The 21,696-nt window shown below is 49.0% G+C and overlaps 7 protein-coding genes across 7 annotated transcripts; 3 read left to right on the top strand and 4 right to left on the bottom strand.

The window, feature by feature from the left end:
* Positions 1-26: 26 nt before the first annotated feature.
* On the top strand, positions 27-1,764 carry CI109_103926 (uncharacterized protein; the record flags this gene model as incomplete). Its single annotated transcript, XM_032006749.1, has 4 exons — positions 27-227; positions 338-808; positions 959-1,051; positions 1,153-1,764. 4 exons carry the CDS (start codon positions 27-29, stop codon positions 1,762-1,764), a joined length of 1,377 nt encoding a protein of 458 aa, XP_031858952.1.
* Positions 1,765-1,919: 155 nt separating this feature from the next.
* CI109_103925 (uncharacterized protein) lies at positions 1,920-3,242 on the bottom strand (the record flags this gene model as incomplete). The annotated part of the gene is made up of 5 exons (XM_032006750.2): positions 1,920-2,099; positions 2,181-2,393; positions 2,530-2,681; positions 2,766-2,954; positions 3,020-3,242. The coding sequence occupies 5 exons, from the start codon at positions 3,240-3,242 to the stop codon at positions 1,920-1,922; spliced, it is 957 nt and encodes a 318-aa protein (XP_031858953.2).
* Positions 3,243-3,309: 67 nt separating this feature from the next.
* Positions 3,310-4,624, top strand: CI109_103924 (uncharacterized protein; the record flags this gene model as incomplete). The annotated part of the gene is made up of 2 exons (XM_032006751.1): positions 3,310-3,382; positions 3,456-4,624. The coding sequence occupies 2 exons, from the start codon at positions 3,310-3,312 to the stop codon at positions 4,622-4,624; spliced, it is 1,242 nt and encodes a 413-aa protein (XP_031858954.1).
* Positions 4,625-4,982: 358 nt separating this feature from the next.
* Positions 4,983-8,845, bottom strand: CI109_103923 (uncharacterized protein; the record flags this gene model as incomplete). Its single annotated transcript, XM_032006752.1, has 19 exons — positions 4,983-5,116; positions 5,188-5,200; positions 5,292-5,304; positions 5,370-5,501; positions 5,609-5,756; positions 5,865-6,057; positions 6,171-6,280; positions 6,357-6,553; positions 6,618-6,653; positions 6,738-6,853; positions 6,916-6,972; positions 7,031-7,074; positions 7,140-7,257; positions 7,339-7,587; positions 7,657-7,781; positions 7,857-7,893; positions 7,963-8,036; positions 8,147-8,352; positions 8,436-8,845. 19 exons carry the CDS (start codon positions 8,843-8,845, stop codon positions 4,983-4,985), a joined length of 2,412 nt encoding a protein of 803 aa, XP_031858955.1.
* A 1,384-nt stretch (positions 8,846-10,229) lies between these two features.
* On the bottom strand, positions 10,230-13,385 carry CI109_103922 (uncharacterized protein; the record flags this gene model as incomplete). Its single annotated transcript, XM_032006753.1, has 17 exons — positions 10,230-10,379; positions 10,445-10,626; positions 10,691-10,783; positions 10,840-11,037; positions 11,091-11,182; positions 11,240-11,441; positions 11,495-11,550; positions 11,601-11,667; positions 11,716-11,908; positions 11,964-12,032; positions 12,091-12,193; positions 12,254-12,391; positions 12,449-12,500; positions 12,555-12,636; positions 12,693-12,770; positions 12,829-13,175; positions 13,238-13,385. 17 exons carry the CDS (start codon positions 13,383-13,385, stop codon positions 10,230-10,232), a joined length of 2,250 nt encoding a protein of 749 aa, XP_031858956.1.
* Positions 13,386-16,260: 2,875 nt separating this feature from the next.
* Positions 16,261-18,965, bottom strand: CI109_103921 (uncharacterized protein; the record flags this gene model as incomplete). Its single annotated transcript, XM_032006754.1, has 15 exons — positions 16,261-16,285; positions 16,347-16,551; positions 16,623-16,669; positions 16,730-16,844; positions 16,904-16,935; positions 17,002-17,040; positions 17,093-17,148; positions 17,210-17,416; positions 17,473-17,504; positions 17,567-17,683; positions 17,756-18,119; positions 18,180-18,312; positions 18,370-18,380; positions 18,442-18,594; positions 18,660-18,965. The coding sequence occupies 15 exons, from the start codon at positions 18,963-18,965 to the stop codon at positions 16,261-16,263; spliced, it is 1,842 nt and encodes a 613-aa protein (XP_031858957.1).
* Positions 18,966-20,003: 1,038 nt separating this feature from the next.
* CI109_103920 (uncharacterized protein) lies at positions 20,004-21,514 on the top strand (the record flags this gene model as incomplete). Its single annotated transcript, XM_065967405.1, has 6 exons — positions 20,004-20,303; positions 20,383-20,487; positions 20,555-20,616; positions 20,685-20,826; positions 20,894-21,249; positions 21,328-21,514. The coding sequence occupies 6 exons, from the start codon at positions 20,004-20,006 to the stop codon at positions 21,512-21,514; spliced, it is 1,152 nt and encodes a 383-aa protein (XP_065823477.1).
* Between the last annotated feature and the right edge of the window lie 182 nt (positions 21,515-21,696).

Raw genomic sequence — 21,696 nt, 5'->3', positions numbered from 1 at the left:
AGCATTATCAGCTGTGGCTCAACAACATGGCGCTGCCTCCTCCCGGCGCCGTAAACTTCACTCCTCTCCTGCTGGACCATCTCGAATCCCATCCTCAACTACATGGGTGGTCCCTCGACCCTTCCCTGTTCTCCGTGTTATTACTCACGCTTATTGTGAAGAGGGGAGGATTAGTTGTGGATGTTGAGCAAGAGGGCGTGGAGAAAGTCGTAAAGGTTGCGACTGCTGTGAGTTGGGCTTGCTATCCCACTTCAGTCGCTTTACATTCCTTTCCGACAATGACAAGCCAGTACCTGTGGACCGGAATCGCAGCATGCTGATGGTGGTCTGTTATTAGATGACCCGCCATATATTCAGCTTACGAACCCACCATGTCGATCTCGACGCATCCACACTTCCTTCCGAAATCCCACTTCGACTCCTCCATCACCCTCCCCCACCTCCCAAGAACGAAATCACGCCTATGCCAAGTCGTCCCTCCTCATCACTCCGAAACCCATCAACACTACGAGAAACACATCTGGGCAATGGTCATGCGCCAACACCTACACCTACACGATCTTCATCATCACATAGCGTTGGTCTCGGTATCAACTATCATCATGAGCACATTATCAAATCGACGGCGGAACTCGTTGTTCCTGAAGTGTTGATCGTCACAGGGTTGGAAGCCGCGACCAGTCCGGCACTGATCAAATTCTGTGATGTGTTGACTAAACGAAGAGTGGAGGTGGGAGAGGGGAGATGGGATTTCGAGCCGGTTGTCATTTGGGTAAGAGAGGAAGGAAATGAGGTACCAAGTTGGGTGGTGAGTAGCTGTTCCTTCTAGTAGCGGCTGCAGACCTTCTCATCCTCAGGGACGGCAGACATGTGTGTCCAGCTGGCTCAAAAATCAAAAGCGGCGTAGCTGTGGCCCGATTGAGTCTTTGTGCTGATGCTGTAGTCGAACTGATTGCAGATTGACCATTTCATGTGTGGGATCAACATCTCCCCAGAGGAAGTGGAATTACCTCCTCCCGACCTACACGAGAGAGGAGTAATACCGCCATCCGTGAGTGGATCAGCCGCCTTCACCGAACCTCGACCATCCATCAGTCTTGTAGATCAACGAGATGAGACGATAATCTGACCAAGCTAATTCTTGTTTCACAGTACATCCCCGCCCTGAGTTCACTGCTGCCATATACGCATATCCATCCTCCGCTTTTCATTCACATCTCCAACTTGCTCTCTGCAGTCTCATCACACCCCTCTTTGAAAAGTACGATGACCCAACGAGCTGTACGCGCTTTCCCAGAATATGTCAAAGCGCATCGTCTCTTATCGGGAGGATTCGACTTGCCAGAATCGTTCATCGATAAGGCGCTATCTCCTCCTTCTCATCTCTCATGGAGGCATGACGCAGAGTTACAGCGCACTGGCACGATATCCAATCGACAACCTGCTTTAAGTGGTGATATCGAAGCATGGGCAGGTTTAGCAGGTGAAGAACCTGATATATCACAACTTGCAACTGAGGGTGATGAGGAAAAGGGACCATTAGAAGGATGGTACGCTACGCCTGCGAACGTACAAGGTGTGTGGGGAGTATGCATGGGTCATAGGGCGAAGAAGAGGGAAGAAAGGAAAGAGGTTATGTGGTTGATGAAGGGCGGTGCGGGAGGTGGGGTTGACAAACAGCAGCAGGTGAAAGGTGGGAATCTCAAAATGAAAGCGGGACGGGGGGCGGATAGGATATTGGATGAGATCCTACGCATTGTCTAACAAGCGGGGAAGGATACATTAGCAGGACAATATTGTATCGGATGGCGCCTTGTTTGTTTTGTACTGTACACTGAATCGTGCTGGTTTGGCTGTGATGAAATGACGAATCACTATTGTTGTACCTAATCTTGTATCCCGAAATGCATCATGTGCGTCTATACCAACCATCCTCTATATTCTACTTTGCTCGAGGCAGGTCCGACACCGCCCGCTTCAGGCCATTGGACGATGAATCGATCGACAAATGGTCGAACCAGTTTTGCGCTCAGCGAGAGGGAACGCACTCGAGCGAACGATTCGATGTATATTACGCGGGTATGAGGTAGGGCGAGGATCTGCAGCAGAGGTATGAGGAGTTCCCAGATTTAGCGAGAAGCCTGTCTCGGTTTCAAAGCAATTCGTTGAGGTCCACTTACTCTTCTTATCCAAGATACCAAGACCAGTACTACACATGTCCCTGGACCGTTGATGACTAGTAGATCTGCAAACGGTCTCGAGGGGTGTCGGAAGAGAGGTAAGAGGAAGAGTCGGTATGTTGCAACTACAACGGTCTGAAAGGCCGAGAAGACGGTAGATAGTGGAGATTGGCCAACTTTCCTCGCTCGAGGGAGAGGCAGTAGGTTGTATGTCTATGACAAACACACAAGTCAGCTGTTTCAATACCAGTCTAATCTGGGTGTACAACGTCTCCATCTTTCGGTGGGCTTAAGCCGAGCCGTCAAAATGCAGACATAGCGTCCAGTAGGCACAGGGACCAGAACTCACTTCCGGCTTCGTACTTGTCCCTTTGTCCGACTCCAGCTTCGCAATAGCTCTCAGAGACATCTCATCCCCATGACAATAGATATATGTCCTGGGTGTATATCTCTCGAAATCAAGAGTCGATAACAACGTTTGCATCTCGCTCGTATGCCCGCCTACAGCACATCACGTGAATATCAGCTCCAAAGCGTACTTGGTCAAGGACAGTAGTAGCGTGTAGAAGGACCCGTTGTACTTACCTGAGCCTAAGAAAATGGCAATGGAGCATTTGGAGCTCGGCTTTCGCTTTGGTGCATTTGTCGTCTTCTCTTGACCAGACGGGAGGATCGTGTAAATTCGTAGGAGCAAAGCCAACGGGAGAAGTACGACAAGTGCTCCAATGAGCAGGAAGAAAGATACCATCTGGTCAGCTACTCTTCCTTTTCGTACTAGCTCATGTCGAGTCGTTCCAAGTCAACACGACAAAAACAACTATCGACATGGATCAAAATACCTCTCCTCGCTCGTGCATCATCGCTCGTTGGGTCGAGAGAAGAGTGATGACGTAATGACTTCCCCCTCGTCTCCTCCACTTTGACCGTCCCCCTCTTGTAGCTAGCTGTCCGTGTGTATCTCAGGCCTATTCCAGTCACATTGTTATCTCTCCCTCTGTTCCTATACATGCCCTCGTTGATCTTCCTATCACTCATCTTCGTACTGCAAATACGACTGTTCATCGATCAATTCCTCGAATCTGATTACTTTTCCACCTTTCCTCATTTGTCGTATTGCAAGTCTATCGTCATGGCTGTCATATTACGGAGTAATGCAGATCTGATGTATCTGCCTGATCACGGATTTGCCGGTGAGGAAGGAGGTGAGTGGTGATAAGGGGATACTCCGCCTGCTCAAACGATCGCAGCTATTAACTCTTGCCACCCCCTGCTTAGCCCTGCGGATCTTGCCCCAGATCACACGAACGATCCGTCGTATTGACATCTCTCACAATCTGCTCGGTTCAGCCGGTACACTCACCCTCTTCAAAGGTCTTACCACCCTCCGATCTCGATACTCTTCCCCGGAGATAGGTCTCGGAATATGGGGTCTGTCTGAACTGAATCTCGGCGTCAATTCACTCGACGATGCTGCTCTTGACGGGGTATTAGCGTACGCGAAGAAGGATGGTTTTCTCCAGAGGGTCTTTGTTCAAGGAAACGATATACGCTTTTTGGAAGGATTAGAATCGATTGTCAATTCTCTCAACTCATCAAGAATACGAAGTCTCAGTTTGACGAACAACACCTCTCTCGATCCCGGAGGCGTAGGGAAATTTCTCCATAAACTCGATTCGACCCACTTGTCCCAACTCCATCTATCAGCGTGTGAATTGCCGAACAGTGTCACGGGTGGGATATGCGAATATCTACGATCGGACAGATCGAGGAATCTCGAAGTGCTGGAGTTGAATGGGAACAAGTTGGGAGCGAAAGGTGTAGAACGGATCGTGGATGTCATTGAGAGCTCAAACTTCTCTTTGAGAGTCGTTGGACTTCTGGCCAATACGAGTCTCGAGCCTGCCATCGTCTCACTCGATGATGGGAATGTGGATGTGAGCGAACATCAAGCTGCGGTTGATATGGATGTCGAATTACGATCATTGGAATATCAAGTCCATACTCGTCTACCATCGCTACTCGAACGGAATCGGATCTTGACGAGAAGAGTTCGGACGGCCGCATCAAAGATCATCACACCGGCACGGATCATTCTTAATGCTCGAATACCTTCAGACCAAGAGACCGCCCAACGCGTGATCAACGAGATATCAAGTACTTCTTCGCCCCCAACGTCCTTTTTCCCTCTGTTGGATCTACCAGAAGAGGTGATCCATCTGATAGTTCGAAATGTAGGTGGTGACGACGGGGCGTTGAGTGAAGCTCAATGGACTAGGTTGCGAGTTGAAGCGGGGGACAGGGAGGCGTTGGCGAGGAATATGAGGATGAGAGAAGAAAGGATGAGAGGGAAAAGGAGAGAAGAAGAGAGGGACGTGATCAGAGGACTGAGGGATGATTGGCTGAAGAGAGGAAGGTGGGACAGGTGGGAAGAAAGGTCGAGATGATGACGGGTGAAGAAGTCATTTGTATTCTGACTGAAGTAAGGTTGTAGATGTTGTAGATTCAAACAGTCATGCGATTGTCATGCTTGGTCCGTCATATTCTGTAGTTGCATATCGAATCGATATCTTGAAACATGTCCTGAAAACTTCGCGCATCTAACTTCAATCAACCAAACCATATAAATTATAACGTAGCAGAGCAAGCTCCGTCGCTTTTCCCCCTCGTTCGCTCACACGTTCCCGTTGTGAGACAGATAAACAGTATAATACCCGACATCTTCAAACTCTCGCTGTACAACACTCGACCCTCGCTTTATCCCTTCTCCCTCCATCTATATCTCTATCACGTTCTCACACGTCATCAACCCTTTTTGTGCAGGGCAAAACACCTCTCGATGGAATCTTTATTGTTACCCCACCAATTGGGCATGACAGCACCTGTGGTCCCGAGGAAGATGAAGATGAACAGCAAGTTTGCGTTAAACCCAGTGTCAACTGTGTCGGGATAGGTGGATATCAGCTCAGTTCGTCATCATACTGGAGCTGTGTTTGAGGAGAGAACTCACGTGCAGCACCACTCTATTCAGTGTAGAAAAAAGGACAGGTCAAATTAGCATTCCCTCACTGATACTGATTTCAAAACACCAAATTACGGTACGCGTATACGTACGATGTATGCCCACCTGGAGAATCGAGTCTGTCAGCTGACTGTGTAAAAGGTTAATTAAACCATGAGAAGCACACTCACTTGTTCCAGAAAACATGCTTGTATCTATAAAGATAGAAATTCCAGACTGTCCCGATCAAAATGGAGGTGAATGGTCCAGTACTCAAATTACCATAAAAAGTAGCGGCGCTCGCAAAGAAGATGGTCGTGTTCCTGTGACCAGCCCCTCGACCATCAGTTCAAACTCCTTTCGACCGTCTAAGCGGGACACACTGAATCGTATGTTTGGCAGAGGGCGGATTGCCGGTGCAGTGACTAACCAAAGATCAAATCTTGGCTTCTTGAACTTCTTGTGAAGGGCCCAGATAATTATGGGAGCAATGGCACCGGCTACGAAACCATAAGTGACGGGTCTAAAAACGGTCGAAGCGAACAGCTTTTTCGGTCCGACCAAAGCATATTGAATACCTATAAGCCAGCATGATTAGTCCACAAAGATCTTGATAGGTTACACCAGAATGCAGTACGGCAGCGCATAGCGGTGATAAGTCCTGTAGAGAAAGAGGAATTACTCACCAGCTGTATTGTAACTTTTGAATTCTTGACCTGTCCATTGTCCTGTCGGATCTACGACTTTCCCACTGACATAGTCGAATTTACTATCGATCACCCAACGCATCACTCCGTAGTTGATTGGAAGAGCGAGCATGTTGGCGAATATCTGAATACCTATGACTGTACGAGGCGGGAGGTGGAAGTAATGTCCGATCTGCCATGGTAGGAGACTCTGTCAGCAGCCCTCTCTCCGGAAACATATATCACCTGATGGAAAACTGTTCGACCTTTGGCACCATTTGAGTGATTCTTCAACACCCAACTCACCTTTTGATCTTCAAGAACAGTTCGAGCATCGTACCATACATTTCCGGATATGATTCGATAAGCAAGTTGACCAAGCGGGTGTCGAGAGGAGCCCTTGACGTCGATCATATCTGCGCGAGGGTATCGTGTCAGCCTTATACTCGTGTGCAAGACCTACAACAAAGAGCGGTGCAGAAAATCACTCACATCCGTAGATAAGCTCGTTGAAGAACCCAACCTTGATACTATACCCTGACATGGCATATACCAGACTCATCGGTAACATTGCCGCTGCGCCAAAGCCCAATGCGACGAAATAGGTCCAAGTAGGCATCCATACTTGCTTGGTTGCAACGATGACGAGGAGAATGACGAGTGGCAGGAGGGTAAGAAGTGACCATTCCCTGAAGACGTGAGAAAGGAGGTTGTAAGTGTGATTCGCGGCGTGTCCAATAACAGGCCACTCACCACCAAGTGAGACCGGGGTATTTCTGGATCAATTTGCTACACATACAGTCAGCTACAATCAGTGTTCTCTGCCCATAACTGACTCCGTCATCATCGAGAATAGATCAAGGGATGACTCACCTCAGTCGATCATTGTGAACGGTCTTTCTCGCTCGCCAGGCCTTGAAGATCTTGACGATTGTAGGTCCGAGGAACAGACCGCACCATACAAATGAGGAGATGTACGAGGCATACCACTGAGCAACGGGACATCGATACGTTTCAGCACACACTGGGAAACGACTTGACCCAAACTCACCATGAAGATCTCCCAGAGATATTGTGCGCCAGAATATGCGAGACCGACCTCTTCGTACTGCAACGAGGACCAAGTCAGTCCATTGTTTCAGCGTATAGAATGGACATGTATTCACCCTAGTCTCGTTGAACACCTGTTGACCCGAAGCGTCCTTGTACACTACGACCAAGACGAGTTTTAGCATACGTCGGATTGGCTGTAGGTTTGCCACGAGCATTACTTACAAAGGTCGTTGAAGGGATAAGCCGAACCGTTCTTCTGGAAGACACCGTTTGACATGATATTATAAGTTGGCGATCCCCAAAGGTTCCCAAAGTATGCGACTGGGATCAAGATCCATGTCTAAGTCGGAGGTACGACATCAGTGCATGTCCATTCCAGTTCCCCTGCTGTCAGTAACAACCTGTTTGACGCCTGACTCACTGTGATCACGAAAGCGACGAATACTGTCACTTGAACGCTATACGGATACGTGATCACCGTACTTGTGATATTCGACCAATCCAACGTGATGTTCAACAAACCAATCCCACCTCGTCCAGCACCCAAGAAGTTGACTGTATGGTTCTTACTTGCGAACCAACAAAGAGGCGCGAGCGCAGCGACGAATGGGAAGATCCATTCGGGGAAGAATTGCCATACAAATGTACCGAGGAAAATGAGCCAGAAAACCTGTGGTTCAAGTCGCCTTATCAGCAATCATTCTACTGCACGGACAGAGATGGAGACGCTTGGAGTCACCTTCATTTGTTTTCGAGAACGATCGAGATGGAGCTCTGACGTCCCTTGAAGACTTCGATAGACCGTTACCTGTTGTAATGACAGGGGGAAGATGAACTGAGGGTCGTCAATGAGGATGGGTCGGACTGCAATCGGTGCGTAGAGACAAAGGTCAGTATCAGTGTGTCACACGATTTTTGCTGAATGGACCAGCAACTCACCCATCGCTGCAAAGGAGAAACCAAGCAACGAGACACCCTGCGTTCCGAGACCACGTCAGCTATTGTCCAAACAAAATGGTAGATTTGGCAGCTGGCAGCCACTCACCCAGCCGAAGAAGAGAGCCACAGCAGGATGCATCGTGATGTTATAATACAACGCAGCGTTGGTCGGAAGGAATGCTACGAAGGGGGCGTGATGATCAGCTACTGCACCCTACATTATCATGACTTCCTCCAGCGAGACCTTAAAACATTCTTGTGATTGATTGATGAAACAGAAAATCACTTACTAGCCCATTGACCTTGACTCCCCGCATTCGCCGCAATACCAATGATGACATGTTCTTTGATACTGAACGGACCAGGATTGAGTGAGAATGAGTATCTGCCCAAGGGGACGGTATACTTTGGTATGTATGCGGCCATGAGTCTGCCCAGAGGAGCAGAAGCGAGGATGACGAAGAATACGGGGAATGGCGCGTTAGTCGTCCTAAAGCTACGGTCCAGTCCACACCAATGATTAATGATTCATCCTCGAAAGTGATATGGTGAGTGCCAAATTCATTTCTGTTCACTTACTAACTGAGCTGGGAGACGACACTTCCAATCGCGCAGAAGATCGTGGCCAACACCACACTCCTGAAAGTGATGACTGGCGCCGTCTCATTATCTTCAAAACTGACAGTGTTTCTAACCAAATCAGGTATATTGATAAATTCTTCCGAATCGAAATCATATTTCTCCTCTCGATGGATGAAATCGTCAATCTCATCGATCTTCTTCTTCTTCTCGTTCGGGTCGTCGTAGGACCCTAAGACGGGCGCCACGTACGTCGCGTCATTGACGAGGTTGCTCTCTTTCTTCTCGTCGAGCGAGCCGTCCGACTTGTCGTCTAGATCGGTAGAAGAGGAAGAGTTGGAGTTGCGATGTCCTCGTTGGCCATCGCGAGTCAAGACAGGAGAGATCTCCGATTCGTGAATGTGGGACATCGTCGCGGGGTGTACAGCAGGAGCGCGTCTTGCTGCTATCGATTCCACGTAGTAAAAGTGCTGATCAATCCCCTTTGACTAGCTGAAAAGTGGTTTTCATCTCACTCCCGTCCTTTCATATAAACTACATCTCTCACATTCTGTAAGTAACCGAACGTCCTGATGGCATATCCGTTCTAGCGTTGCGTGATAAGACGTGTGAACATTTACGTTGAAAAAGCAAGTTCTTGTCGGAACCGCTCTAGCGCAATATTTCTGAAAATCATATCTCTCGGTCTCTCATATGATGGGCGAACACGGCGAAGCGTGTCCAACATCACGGTCCTGAGGGGATTATGACAGATGTGTCAGCTTCATCAGCGCCACCGCAAATCTTATGGTTGTGATGGCGTAAATATCACCCGGATCCCTATTCACACTATCTCACGCCATTGATTCGTCATCAGCACCTCAGCGCCTACAGAATGAAGTGTGGTACAGATGTGTCAGGATAGATGTGCTATCAAGATCATTGCGAAATCAGGAACGCCTTTAGCTCAGTTTTCAATCTGGGTACGTGAGAACTGTGACGAGCTCTAATATGTCGTTTCTCTGTCCCCGGGGACGAGATGCGTCATACAGAACGTATACTGTCTGCCTTCGTGACAGCTGTCATCAAATCCAAAGTCCAAGTTGTCCTTATCTCCTGACATCCATAGCCAAGAAAGGCTAAGCATCAACAAAGATTCTCACCGTTTATCACGGATCAGCTACCTCCCGGACAGTTGGTCGAATCACTCTACCATCGGTGGAAGCCGAGTTGTGCCCCTAATTAGCATATCTCGGCCAAATCCGACTGATAACAAGGACACCGATTCGATGTCGATTATTGGCGTGATCAGTTGTGCTCATTTTGTCCTGCTCTTCGTTTAGCATTCGATTCTCATTTCCTTCCTTCGAAGTTCCTGTACATATGATTAGCTTTCTTTGGGATGCCAAGAGGGTCAGTCAGACACGGTCACAGTCTTATTAGAGTTTCGTGATTAGACGTCATTTCGGTCGTTCTGGGCATTTCAATTTCGCTCGCATCTCGCCGCCGCAGCCGCAATCGACCGCGCTCGACGGACGGATAGGGCTGAAGTTTTGGTCTGGATACATGGTCGATCGGCATCGCCCAGTGATTCTATGTTCCTTCGTCAGTCGGCGCTGTGCGGATCAAAACTCGTCAGGTGTGGTTTGGCGTTAGGTGAATATATTGGACCGATGGTGCCATTCGATATATGCTATTGTGCATAATGCTATGCTTGTGAAGATGTTTGATGTAGATCATGCTTACTTGCTTTCCATCACTATTGTTACACCTCGATGGATGCGTCCTTCTTCCTCGACATGGAAATGGTTTCCCTTAATTCGCTTCCAGTCGTAGTCTAGTTGCCTCTGTTGACTCTGGTGATTCTTCTTCCTCTGGCTGGCTGGCCTCAGCTCCCTTCGATGACTTCTCTACTAGCAGTTGCGCAGCCATCAGTGTTCTAAATCGACTTCCCTCTCTTCGAGACTATAAGATGGTTCGAGTTGACTTCGTTAGCTCAACATCCCACAGAAAACAACAAAAAAACCCACCAGAACGTCATATCTCCCTTCTTCGGATACCACTCCATTCTCGAGTACGACCACTCTCTCCGCCCTAGCGATGGAGGAGAGTCTATGGGCAGCAAGAATAACGGTGATGTTCTTCTGCCGTATGATATCGTCTATCGCAGCGTTGACGGCATTCTCAGACGCTGAGTCTAGAGCAGAGGTAGCTATGTCGCAAGGAAGAATGTTAGATCTGTTCCACAACATAACGCCAAAAGTCAAGCAACCCACCTTCGTCCAGTAGAAGGATGGAAGGATTTCGGACCAGCGCTCTGGCGATACTGATACGTTGTCGTTGACCACCACTCAGACTGGCTTTGCCAACTGTGCGACACTCACATCAGCTGCTTCATCTCCGAGATCTTGCAGCTGCTACTCACTCAATGTGTCAAAGCCCTGAGGCAAGTTCCAAATGAAATCACAATTGGCAGCTCTAGCTGCGTCCTCGACGTCTTCTCTCGTCGCGTCCGGTGAACCATAGGCGATATTCTCATGCACTGTCCCAGCGAAGAGAATAGGATCTTGGAAAACAACACCAATTCGCGATCGCCATGATTCGGGTGTGAACTCGCGGATATCTGGATATTGGAATTAGCTTGTGACAACCATAGAACTGAGAGCCAAAACACACCTGTTCCGTCGAAAGTGACTTTTCCCTCGTCCGGGTCGTAGAATCGACTGAGCAGTTGCTGAATAGACGTCTTTCCACTTCCACTCGAACCGCTGTGTATAGTAGTCAGCATAGGCCAGAATGGATCGTTTGTCCACTCGCATACTCACACCAAGGCAACACTGGTTCCGGGTTCTATTCGCATGTTGATCCCTTTCAAGACCTCAACCTCCTTTCGAGAAGGATACCTGAATCGTACGTTCTCAAATCGTATAGCGCCGTTCCGCGAGTGAGGAAGGTTGATTCCCTTGTCAAGGGGGATGTGGGATGTTCGGTCTAGCAGCCAGAACACTCGAGAACCAGCTCCGACCCCTGCATCGACACGATGAGTTTGAATCGTTGTCGATGAGAAAAAATATACGCACCTCGCATTAGACCGGTAAAGAAGCCTGTCAGACCGGACACTGACCCGCCAACATACCTGTTGCTGTCGTCAGCAGCTCTTCTTCATTGCATAGCAGGTTGACTCACGCGCTGTACATCAGGAGCGATGTAAGGTCTCCGACAGTAATCTCGTGGATGGAGACCAAGTGACCACCTGTGCTTTGTGTCAGCTTCGTTGGCACGACGGTAACGTCAAGCTCACCGTAACCCAACAAGCAGAGCATAGCAAGATTTCCAGTCAGTCCACTTGCTCCCCAGAAGATACCAGTCATGTATGCTTCCTTCTTGGCTAGCTGGAACACTTCGTCGACCTTTCTTGAAAACAGGCTTCCTTCGAGATCTTGCGAGTTGTACGCCGCGACCGTCTTGAAAGCGTTGAGCTTCTCTTCGGCAGTCTGCAAAAAATGTCAGCGTCCACTCGCAATGGATACGATATCTCTTGCAACACACCTTGGACATCTCGCCAACGGCTTCCTGGGTCAAGTTTGACAGTTTTCGTAGATAACGACCATAGAATACCTGTGATGGAACATTGTTAGCCTCATCCTGGCCTCGAAGGGATGTGGAATGCACTCACGGCTCCTAAAGATACTGGCGGCACAACACAAAGCATTACGAGTGTCAATTTCGCTGAGATCCAGAACATGGCTGCCACTCCAACGGTCGCAGAAATGAGTGCTCTGGACGCAAATGCGGACCGTCAATGACTAGCATGTGCACAGACGGAGGGTTGCGCTTACCGAAGACCATCCGAGAGATTGCTGGTGACACTTTCTCCTAAGATGTTTGTGTCCACGCTCAGACGCGAAACGATGTCACCAGCAGATCTGTCCGCGAACTCTGGTTCTTGACGAAGCGTAGAAAGGTAGGCTTGGTTTCTACGATGCGATTAGCTTGACACCTACCATGTCCATGGACGATTGACGCAAACTTACCGTACGCGAGCAATGATACGTTGTCCACTTGTACGCATGATAATAGCACGAGCTAAGCTGGTGGTCAGCCTTGTGATACATGTCAGAAATGGGCACCGGGACTTACAAGCATTGGCTGCAGCTCCAATACAGAACGTAACCGCGAGTAATCCAGCTGCGACGGGGAATGATAGTCCAAGGAATGTTGACTACCACCGATACCCAATCAGCTATCCGGATCGCATATCTTCCTCAATGAACATACCGAATTTGTAGAGAAAAAGTCGATGAGTTTACCAATTGTCAGTGGGACCAACATGGAGACCGAGCTCGAAATGAGCAGCTAATCATACCAAATGAGCTCCGCTGAACCGTGGTTGTGATCTCCCAGCTATACTCACCAATCCGACAGCAATGAGCAAGTGTCTCTTCTCCGGTCTCGCCAATTCCAAAAGCTTGCCCACACTACTCGATCCATGTTCTCCGTCCTTCTCATGATTCTCTTTGACCGGTGACAGCGATAGATTCGAGTATATCCGTGAGATTATAGATGGTTTTGCGCTAGGTTCAGATGTTGTCACTAATGTTGATGTGGTATCTACTGGAGTGGTGGTGGTGGCTTTTATGATAGGAGTAGAGGGGACATGAGGAGGCGGTTTTGTCGAATTGTGCCGGACGAGTAACGAGGAATGTGGAGGTGTCGACCGTTGAGGAGAAGGCGTATGTAATCGTCTCGCGGCTGTTCCACCTGTATCGTTAGCTTCGCGGCTCTATACAACGAGGTACAAGTTGGACAGACGCATAACTTACCTATTCGTATGGATGGTAGCTGCTGTGATCTACGACATGACATGCCAGCGATCGAAGAGAGACCGGATCGTTCGACCGAGGTGATTTGTAACCCTCTCCGAAGCGACGACCCCAACCCCAAGCTCAAGCCAACACTTGTCCCCAGCATGGTTCAACGCACTATCTCCTCTTGCTTCTGTACCGAGAGGAGAGCCAGTCTATGCCAATAGGGTAGGTGAATGGGATGTTATATGATGAGGAAACAGAAGATGAATGTGTTGATGTAACCGAAATGTTGGAATTGCGCGTTTGGTTCCTGAATCGTCCGATCGAATTGAGTGAGTTGCCTTCATGGTGACGTACCCAATAACACAACCAAAATTAACAACGACATAAGGACCTTCCATTCTCTACAAATACAATGCTCTACAGTCACATTGGGCATGGAGAAGTGCAACGCTGCACAATAAATATTCTCACGGGACATGGCTATTAATATTTTCACGCAAACGAGCGCAAGGACCATCCTAAATCGAAAGCCCAGGGGCGCACATCGTAGAAAGGAAATCATAACATGACATAACGATACTTCAGAAGCTATGGACGACAAAGAAAAGGCAAGCCAAGACATCAAGCAAGTCCACATACGCAGAGAGGACCAAAAGCGTACTCCGCCGTCCTGAGAGACCGCCACCAACGACCAAGACTACATAAGGGGGAGCATGACTTGACGTCGTCACTCGTGAGGTGGCTCACGGATTCTGGGACCTCGTATGGCTTTCAGGGAAGTAAGAATACCCCGCGTGCGACTGATCGAGCTCTGGGGCTGGGAAGTGCTGATCAAGGGCCGCCTGGCCGGCCTCACTGACAGAACTTCCTGGAAGGATGGTCCCCTCTTGATTGAAGCGGCTTCCCTTATCGGCGAAACTGCAAATATTTTCGCGGCTGCGATCACATCTGCCACACCACCTGTTGGAACGCACAAAGTCAGCTCTGCGTGTATATGTAGCATAATCGCCTAGAAGAGGTCCATCAGAAGCAAAAATGACCCACGGAGTCGCCTTATCGCACGACTTCTTGGCTTTGACACATTGGTCGCAGCTTTTTGTCGATCGACCACGGCTGGATTGGCCAGACTTGTTCGTGGACTGCTTGGTACCGTTCGAGGCCGAGGGCTTGGACGACATGTTGTGAGTATATCAAAATGAATTGGTGTGTAGAGTGAAGTACTTCGAAGGCAATGGTGAGTTTGCAGATAGAGCTTGTCTGGAAGTGATTGGATTGTTGAGGATAGGACGGGAGAATCACTACCGTCATTGCCCTTTTTGTATGCGTTCCAGGCTCGTCGAGTCTTACCTCGAGCGACGGGGCTCTGAGGCCATCCATTCATAGTCAGATAGCGGTGCAGTTGTCTTATGTCAGTGTCCAGCACATCTCCCTTATGATGACATACTATTGAAAGGACTGGCACAGTCTTTTCCGGCTATTGGGATGTCGCAATGCAAGAATGACATAGACCTCTTATCTTTCTCTTCGAGAAGGCTATCTCCTTTATGCAATAAAGATCCCACCCCTTGAAAGGGTTCCATACAGTTGAAAGGACTAGGCCAGGCTTTTTCCGGCGATGGGGATGTGGTAAGCAAAGAGCCGAGAATCCTTTTGTGCGGCCTCACCACCGAGGCTACTTGCATCACGGAGATAACGTCGCTAAGGCCAAAATGAGCGCCATGTCACTGAAAAGACTGAACAGGTTTATCCGGCGGTGGAGATGTATCAACAAAAGAGCCAAGCGACCTTTTGTTTTTTCTCACCACTGATGCTGCTCTGGTCCCCGAGGTGATGTCGCCATTGGCATGAAAGGGTTGGACGGGGAGTGGTTGCAATAGGATGCTACAGTATGAGACTCCGCATCGACTCGTTCGTGTCCTTGTCTAGTCCCGTGAGGGACCGGTGGGAGGAGGGGGGGGGGGTAAGCATCGGCAAGGAAAGCAGGAAAGGGGACTGGGAGAGAAAGGAAACTGATCAATTCTACCCGAATCATCTGAGATGTCGGTTCCATTCTCCCAATCCCCCTCGACTCGATTGTCTTTGTTCATGTGAAATTTTTCCCGATGTTTGTTCTACGATGCTCGCATAGGCGGCCATTCCACATGCACTATCATTTGCTTCTCTTATGGAGCGATGAACGAACTTCTGAATATCTGCTGCTGCAGCGATCACTCAGGCGATTGCAGATGACACCTAGGGAGTCGCCTGCCACACACTAGTGCTGGCGCTGCTGTGTTGATGTACGGGGAGGATTTACAGGACAGATGATACTGATGCAGGGTGAGAGCAAATGGGCCTCCCTATTCCTCTCGAGGGGATCGATTGGTCGGTGGAGAACGAAAAGGTGGTATGCATTAAAGTTATACATTGCTAGCGTTGTTCGCTTGTCAGGTAGCAAGAGATAGCGCAATTATCTCCAAACGGCTTGTCCTTGTCGCCTATCGAGTTTGCTGACAGTTCCTTTGGCGGTCGTCCTTGGACTAGCATTCAGTAATACTGGAGCCGAGCTCGAGTGTGATGTGTGGGGTGAACCTTTTCGTCGTCTTGAGAATTATTGGTCCGCTTGGAAAGTGAGGTGCCTTGAGCAACAGATCAGATACGTATCGCTCAGATGATCGAACGACACGCCCTGAGTACGATCAGTTGCGACACCGCCAGAGTGACAGGGTACAGTAATGACCGAATTTTCTGAAGAAAGCAAGCACCATGTTGAAGCCGTTTGGGCAGATGTGACGGGTTTGTAGCCTCTAACGGTTGTGCGCATTCCCAGTCTATCGGGATCAGTCGATCCCCTTACGACCGCTTAGCAGTGGTGACTGACAGCAACCCCATGCACGATGGTCAGACAGAGTTGGGTTGCCACCGCAATATTACTGTAGTGAAAACGCCGAACGCCTGGTTTTCAACAACTCGCGAGCAGATCAGTTTCAGTAATGGTACAAGCTTAGTCATGATACAGATCCCCCAGATCGTCAATTGTTCATAATCTCATCTATCTAATAAGCGAACCTGAAATCCAACCTAGTTGGACAACCTCAGGTCAGCACCATATCCTCCAGTACTCTTCACGATCGGCACTCACCTCTTATTCCCTCTTTCATTCGTCGTCTCGAGATATCGACTCTTCTCATCTGACGACATTACATCCCATTTCGCGGCGCGTTTCGCATTTCTCGACTTGTAATACCAACGCGTGGCAGGGTATACTATCAAAACGTTGAATAGTAATATTGCGACGATCGCGCTGTTGGCGTGTCTATAACGTGGACTATCGCTCGCTTGGTATACTGCAGGATAAACCCTCGTCAGCATTTCTGCTCAAAATGATAGCACACAATGTTGAGTGATTGCCACTGACCATTGGCGCCAATGATGGCTGAAGTCTGGACCATCATGTTGTAAACACTGGTGACCCACAGTATATCAGCGGTCGCTCGAATCTCACAACGGTCCAAGACAACTCACGAAGCAGATACCGTTCTATTCTCTACGGAACCGGAATTTCGACTTGTCCACGCTACTTGAATTGCGTGAACGTAGGGGAAGGCCAGCAAGACTGTGGCGATACCAAAGTACGTCCCTGATCGAAGAGATACAGTTAGTTCAGGGCAGCAGCCTCGAGCACGGTTTGTCGCTTACATGGAGTGACCTTTGAGTCCGGCAGCGCAAGGCTAACAGCGAGATATTAGTGCCTCACTACGTGAACGATAGCTCGGTTCGGATAGCAGGCGACTCACAGAGCGATATAGTTGGGTAACATCCACAGATTTTCCGCCCTGCAATGCGATTGTCAGCTTCCGTCTCCCGAAATCGATGCGCCACACTCACATGCAAACAAATGTCCTGTTGTTGACCAGCTCCGAAGCGATCGTGATGATGAGCAACTAGGCACATTCGTAGCGTCAGATTACTTCACACACCCTCTTCTCCGCCTCTAGTACTCACGTTGATGATCGACCAAACCGTGTTAGGAATGCTCAATAAATTACTTTGGACAGTGTTGAAACCCAGTTGTTTCATCGATATTTGGAAGTAGTTGGAAACAGGATAGGCGCCAATACCGAAGACCAAGCCAATGAAGAACAGAGGGTACATATCGTAGTCCCCCAGGCATCTGAAGATTGTCTTGATCGGGAGAGCTTGTCGATTGTGCTGAAAGATGGGACTACTCAATACTCGAACGACAATTAGATTACAAGGCCACTCACCATACTACTCTTTGTGGGATCATCTCGAAGGGCTAATTTGAAGGAGATGAACAGATTAGTAACGATGTAGACCAGGTTGTTTTCCGAGACTTACCCCTGTTGACTAAGATCTTTACCTGATCGTCGGTAAAGTAGCCTTTTGGTCGATACCATGCCTTGGTGGCAGACGCGGACGAGGGCATAAGGAAGAAGGAAGCAATTCCGACTACCACTGTGCCCGAAACACGAAAACCCATCAGCCCTGTTCGAATCTGCACAGCAGGCAAATCGGGACCACACTCACGTGTCAAGAGACCCTCGATCAAGAACATGTATCTCCAACCGGCTCTACCGCCAACCCCTCTCATCTGTAACAGTCCCACGGCCAAGAATCCAGTAATCAAGTTGGCCAAATAGTTGCTGACCCAGAAGAATCCTAATCGGACGGGCAACTCTGTCTTGGTATAGTAATAAGACAGATACAAGATACAATCAGGTATGAAACCGCCTTGGAAGAATGAGATGAGAAAACGAGTTGCAAGGAATGATGATCGACCAGAGAGCCAGAATTGAGAGGCGGAAATGATTGAGAAGATGATCATCTGAATCGGGATCCAGACATCGGGTCCTAATCTCTTCGAAACAAGTTGTGATGGCAGCTCCGCGCACTGTTAGAAGTCAGTGTGTGTCATATGAACTACATGTCGCCCCGGTGACTTCATACTTACCAAGAAGCCAACTCGGAACAAGGTGTTACCGAGATTGTAATCCGCTTGTGTCATCTTCAAGTCCTTCAGAAAGTTGTCTGCCGTAGCGTTGGCAAGATTCGCTCGATCGATGTCCAGAGCAAGAAACATGATGCTAATTGGAAAGAGATTATCAGTGTGGTATCTCAGTGATGAGTTCCTTTCGACTTACAGCACCCATAACTGTAGAAGTGAGTGTCAGTACGGCTACATCCAAAGATAACACATGATTCAAGTCACTCACGAAGATTTTCCAGTCAACTATCCGGATCACCGAGTTCTCCTGACGCCATGTCCATCTGAACATCGGATCAAAGGCTTTGTATCCTTCGTAGGTAGGTAGGGGTGTGTAATGCTCCCTTTGAGCAGTATCGAAGACTGACGGTTGGGTAGCGATCTGTCTCAACCACGTTCTGGTAAGATTCATGTTGAAGCGCCACTTTGTGCTGCGATGCCACTCACGGAATCAAGATCGTGTGGTTTTCCATCTTTCCTTCCTATTCCGACCACTCTTAAGAGTGCCCTTCCAAACGTTGACCCTGGTGCTCCGCTCCCTCTGGCTGCCAGAGTAGGTATCCGTTCGAGCAGCTCGAGCGTTGCCCCGTCTGGCGATTTGAAGGCTTGTTGAACAGCATTGGCGTCGTCCTTGTTGTCTGAGACCTCAAAAGGTGGGGTAAGCGGTGCGCGTTTCTCATCCTTGAGAGACGAGTTGGACGAGTTGTACGTCGATGGTGGTGAAGGTGGATCGTCACGACGGATGGCGGACATTTTGCGTCGACTCTTGTCAGTAAAGTCAATGTTGTGCGACAACTGCACTGTGATCAGATAGTATAGCGAGAGTCTTCTTTCATATCATCATGATCAACGTGCTTTTGTAATTCCCTCGGTCGTTGGAATCGAGAAAAAAATAGAACAACCAAGCCTGCAAGCGATCTAGGAATTGCAATAAGTCGGTCACATCTTGATCGCGACATCGTTACAGCGCACGTTATCTATGACGTTCTATTTTCGATTACAATCTAAGTCATAGGCTTCAGCCGCTAGGTAAGTCTCACAATACAGTGCGAGCGGGAGCGCTCATAAGCGACGCAGCACGGTGTATCTCGTCTGGGGAGAGAAGCTGGTGGGTGACAGTTTTAAAGACCGATCAATCGAAGCACATGTTCTGCGAAGGCGTCATCCTGAATTTCGACAAAAGTCGGACGTCTCGGTTGGAAATGATCGTAACACGAGAGGAGGAGAAGGAAGGCGAGAAGCGAGACCCGCTTCAGGCTCAGCCTCTTCTTCTTAGCCTCTTCCTGGAATCTTCCGTGCCAGTCACCGAAGCCACCACCACCACCACCACTACCACAACCACTTTTAGATCAGTTGCTATCATTCTAATTGACCCTGAGTTTGAAATAGTTGATTAGATTAGCGGTGATCGCCGCCATCACGATCAATCACACCATATCAGATCATCGTTTTCATCACATCTCGCGACGTCATGCCCGTAAACAATTACAGCATGGAAGCGTGTGCATCCACCGGCAGAAGGATGCCGGGGCCGTTTGGAGGCGACGAGACAGAGGTACAGTTTAGTACTGGAATTGCGAATCCTCGTGGGATTGTGTGATTGTGGAGGTCGAAAAGTATCGGTCTCTCCCGGTCATCATGATCGCTCAGGTGGTGTGATGCGGTTGGAAATTCACCCAAACCAAGCAAGCAGCCGATCTCGTATATCTATACGCGGTTGTTGGGTGACAAAAGTAGCCTTTCTCAAGTTTTCCTAAAACAACCTCGTTATAATCACAGCAACGATCCACAATGTCTACAGTCACACAGACCATCACAGAGCCGCTGCGCACCTTGCACTTGCGGCCCGAATCCCCCGAAAAGCCTGCTGAGCAAGCACAACAATCTACCGCTGCTGAGACATCAAAGACGAATGGAACCGCTTCGACGAACGGCGACAAGGATGCCTACAAGTACGAATGGGCTTTGCCATCTTTCAACAATGACCAGTATCCACCTTTGACACCATTTGAGCACACCGACCCAGGATTGGAAGCGTTGAAGCATGAAAACCCAAGAGAGTTCTTGGCAGGTGCTACTGAGGTCTCGTCGGTGAGTCACCTCGCTACTCTGCGCTGTCTATATATCTATGTAAGCTGTGAACGGAACTGATGTGCCCGATCACTTGTAGCTCAGTCCGAGATTCGGATCAGACGTGTCAGGTATTCAACTGCACACGCTCGATACTAGGGGAAGACAGCAGCTCGCTCGGTTCGTCGCCGAACGAGGTGTAGTTGTGAGTGACCCTTGTCAGACTTAACCATCGTTTCTTAATCCTCAGCTGATGACTGCTATCGTATCAGGTCTTCAGAGACCAGGACTTCATTGACCAACCGCCAGAGTGGCTATTAAACGACTGGGGATCGTGAGTCTGCTTACAGAAATGTTCGTACCATGTGACAGACACTGATATGATCCGATCACTCTCTCCAGCTTTTTCGGTCGTTTGCACATCCACCCAACTTCCGGACACCCCAAAGACTATCCCGAGATCCACCTTGTGTACCGGGACATGAGCAAGTCGTTCAACTACGAGTTCAATGACCGGTTCACTTCAAGTGTTTGGCATTCCGATGCGAGTGTTTGGTCTCCACAGCGTCGTGTAGTTTTATCCGATAAACTGACGACGTCGTCCCTCACAGGTAACGTACGAGGAACAGCCTCCTGGACTCACCACCTTGTTCCTCTTCGACTCCCCCGAGTCAGGCGGTGATACTGCCTATGTCTCCCAAGTCGAGGCCTATAACCGTCTCTCACCGTCTTTCCGAGCTTATCTCGAGACTCTATCGGTCATTCACTCCGGTGTCGAACAAGCCAACTTTTCCAGAGCTGGAAACAGAGGAGGTACGGTCCGACGCGAGCCTGTGGAGAACGTTCACCCTTTGGTCAGGACACATCCTGTTACTGGACAAAAGGCGTTGTTCGTGAACAAACAGTTCTCAAGGAGGATTGTGGGCCTGAAGCAGGAAGAGAGCGATGCGATATTGAACTTGCTCTAGTGAGTTGTTCCGCCAGACCTGGACTGGGCAAAGTGATTGTTCAGATGAACTGACATGTTCCTCGTTTTGTTTCTCAGCGATCACCAAGCTAAGGGTGTTGACTTCCAAGTCCGACTCAAGTGGACTCCTCGAGCCGTCGTACTGTGGGACAACCGAACTACCGCTCACAGCGCCATTGTCGACTTTGACTCGGCTCAGGATGGCAGAAGGCACGGTGCCCGGATCACGCCTCAGGCTGAGAGGCCGTTCTTGAAGAAGGACTAGATCGGCATATAACAATACACGGACGGGGACATCCGAAAAAACGAAATTGGTCAGAAGTTGGGTTAGTGATTTTGTATATGGGTACTGTTATGCAACGCGTTGTTCTGTTGGATAAAGCAGCTTGATGACAAGGCTTCAATGGACAATCCATGTCCTACCTGGCTAGAAGGTTTATACACTGA

The sequence above is a fragment of the Kwoniella shandongensis genome, chromosome 7 (assembly GCF_008629635.2).
Source record: "Kwoniella shandongensis chromosome 7, complete sequence".
NCBI classification, from domain to species: Eukaryota; Fungi; Basidiomycota; class Tremellomycetes; order Tremellales; family Cryptococcaceae; genus Kwoniella; species Kwoniella shandongensis.
This window is presented reverse-complemented; position numbering and strand designations above follow the sequence as displayed.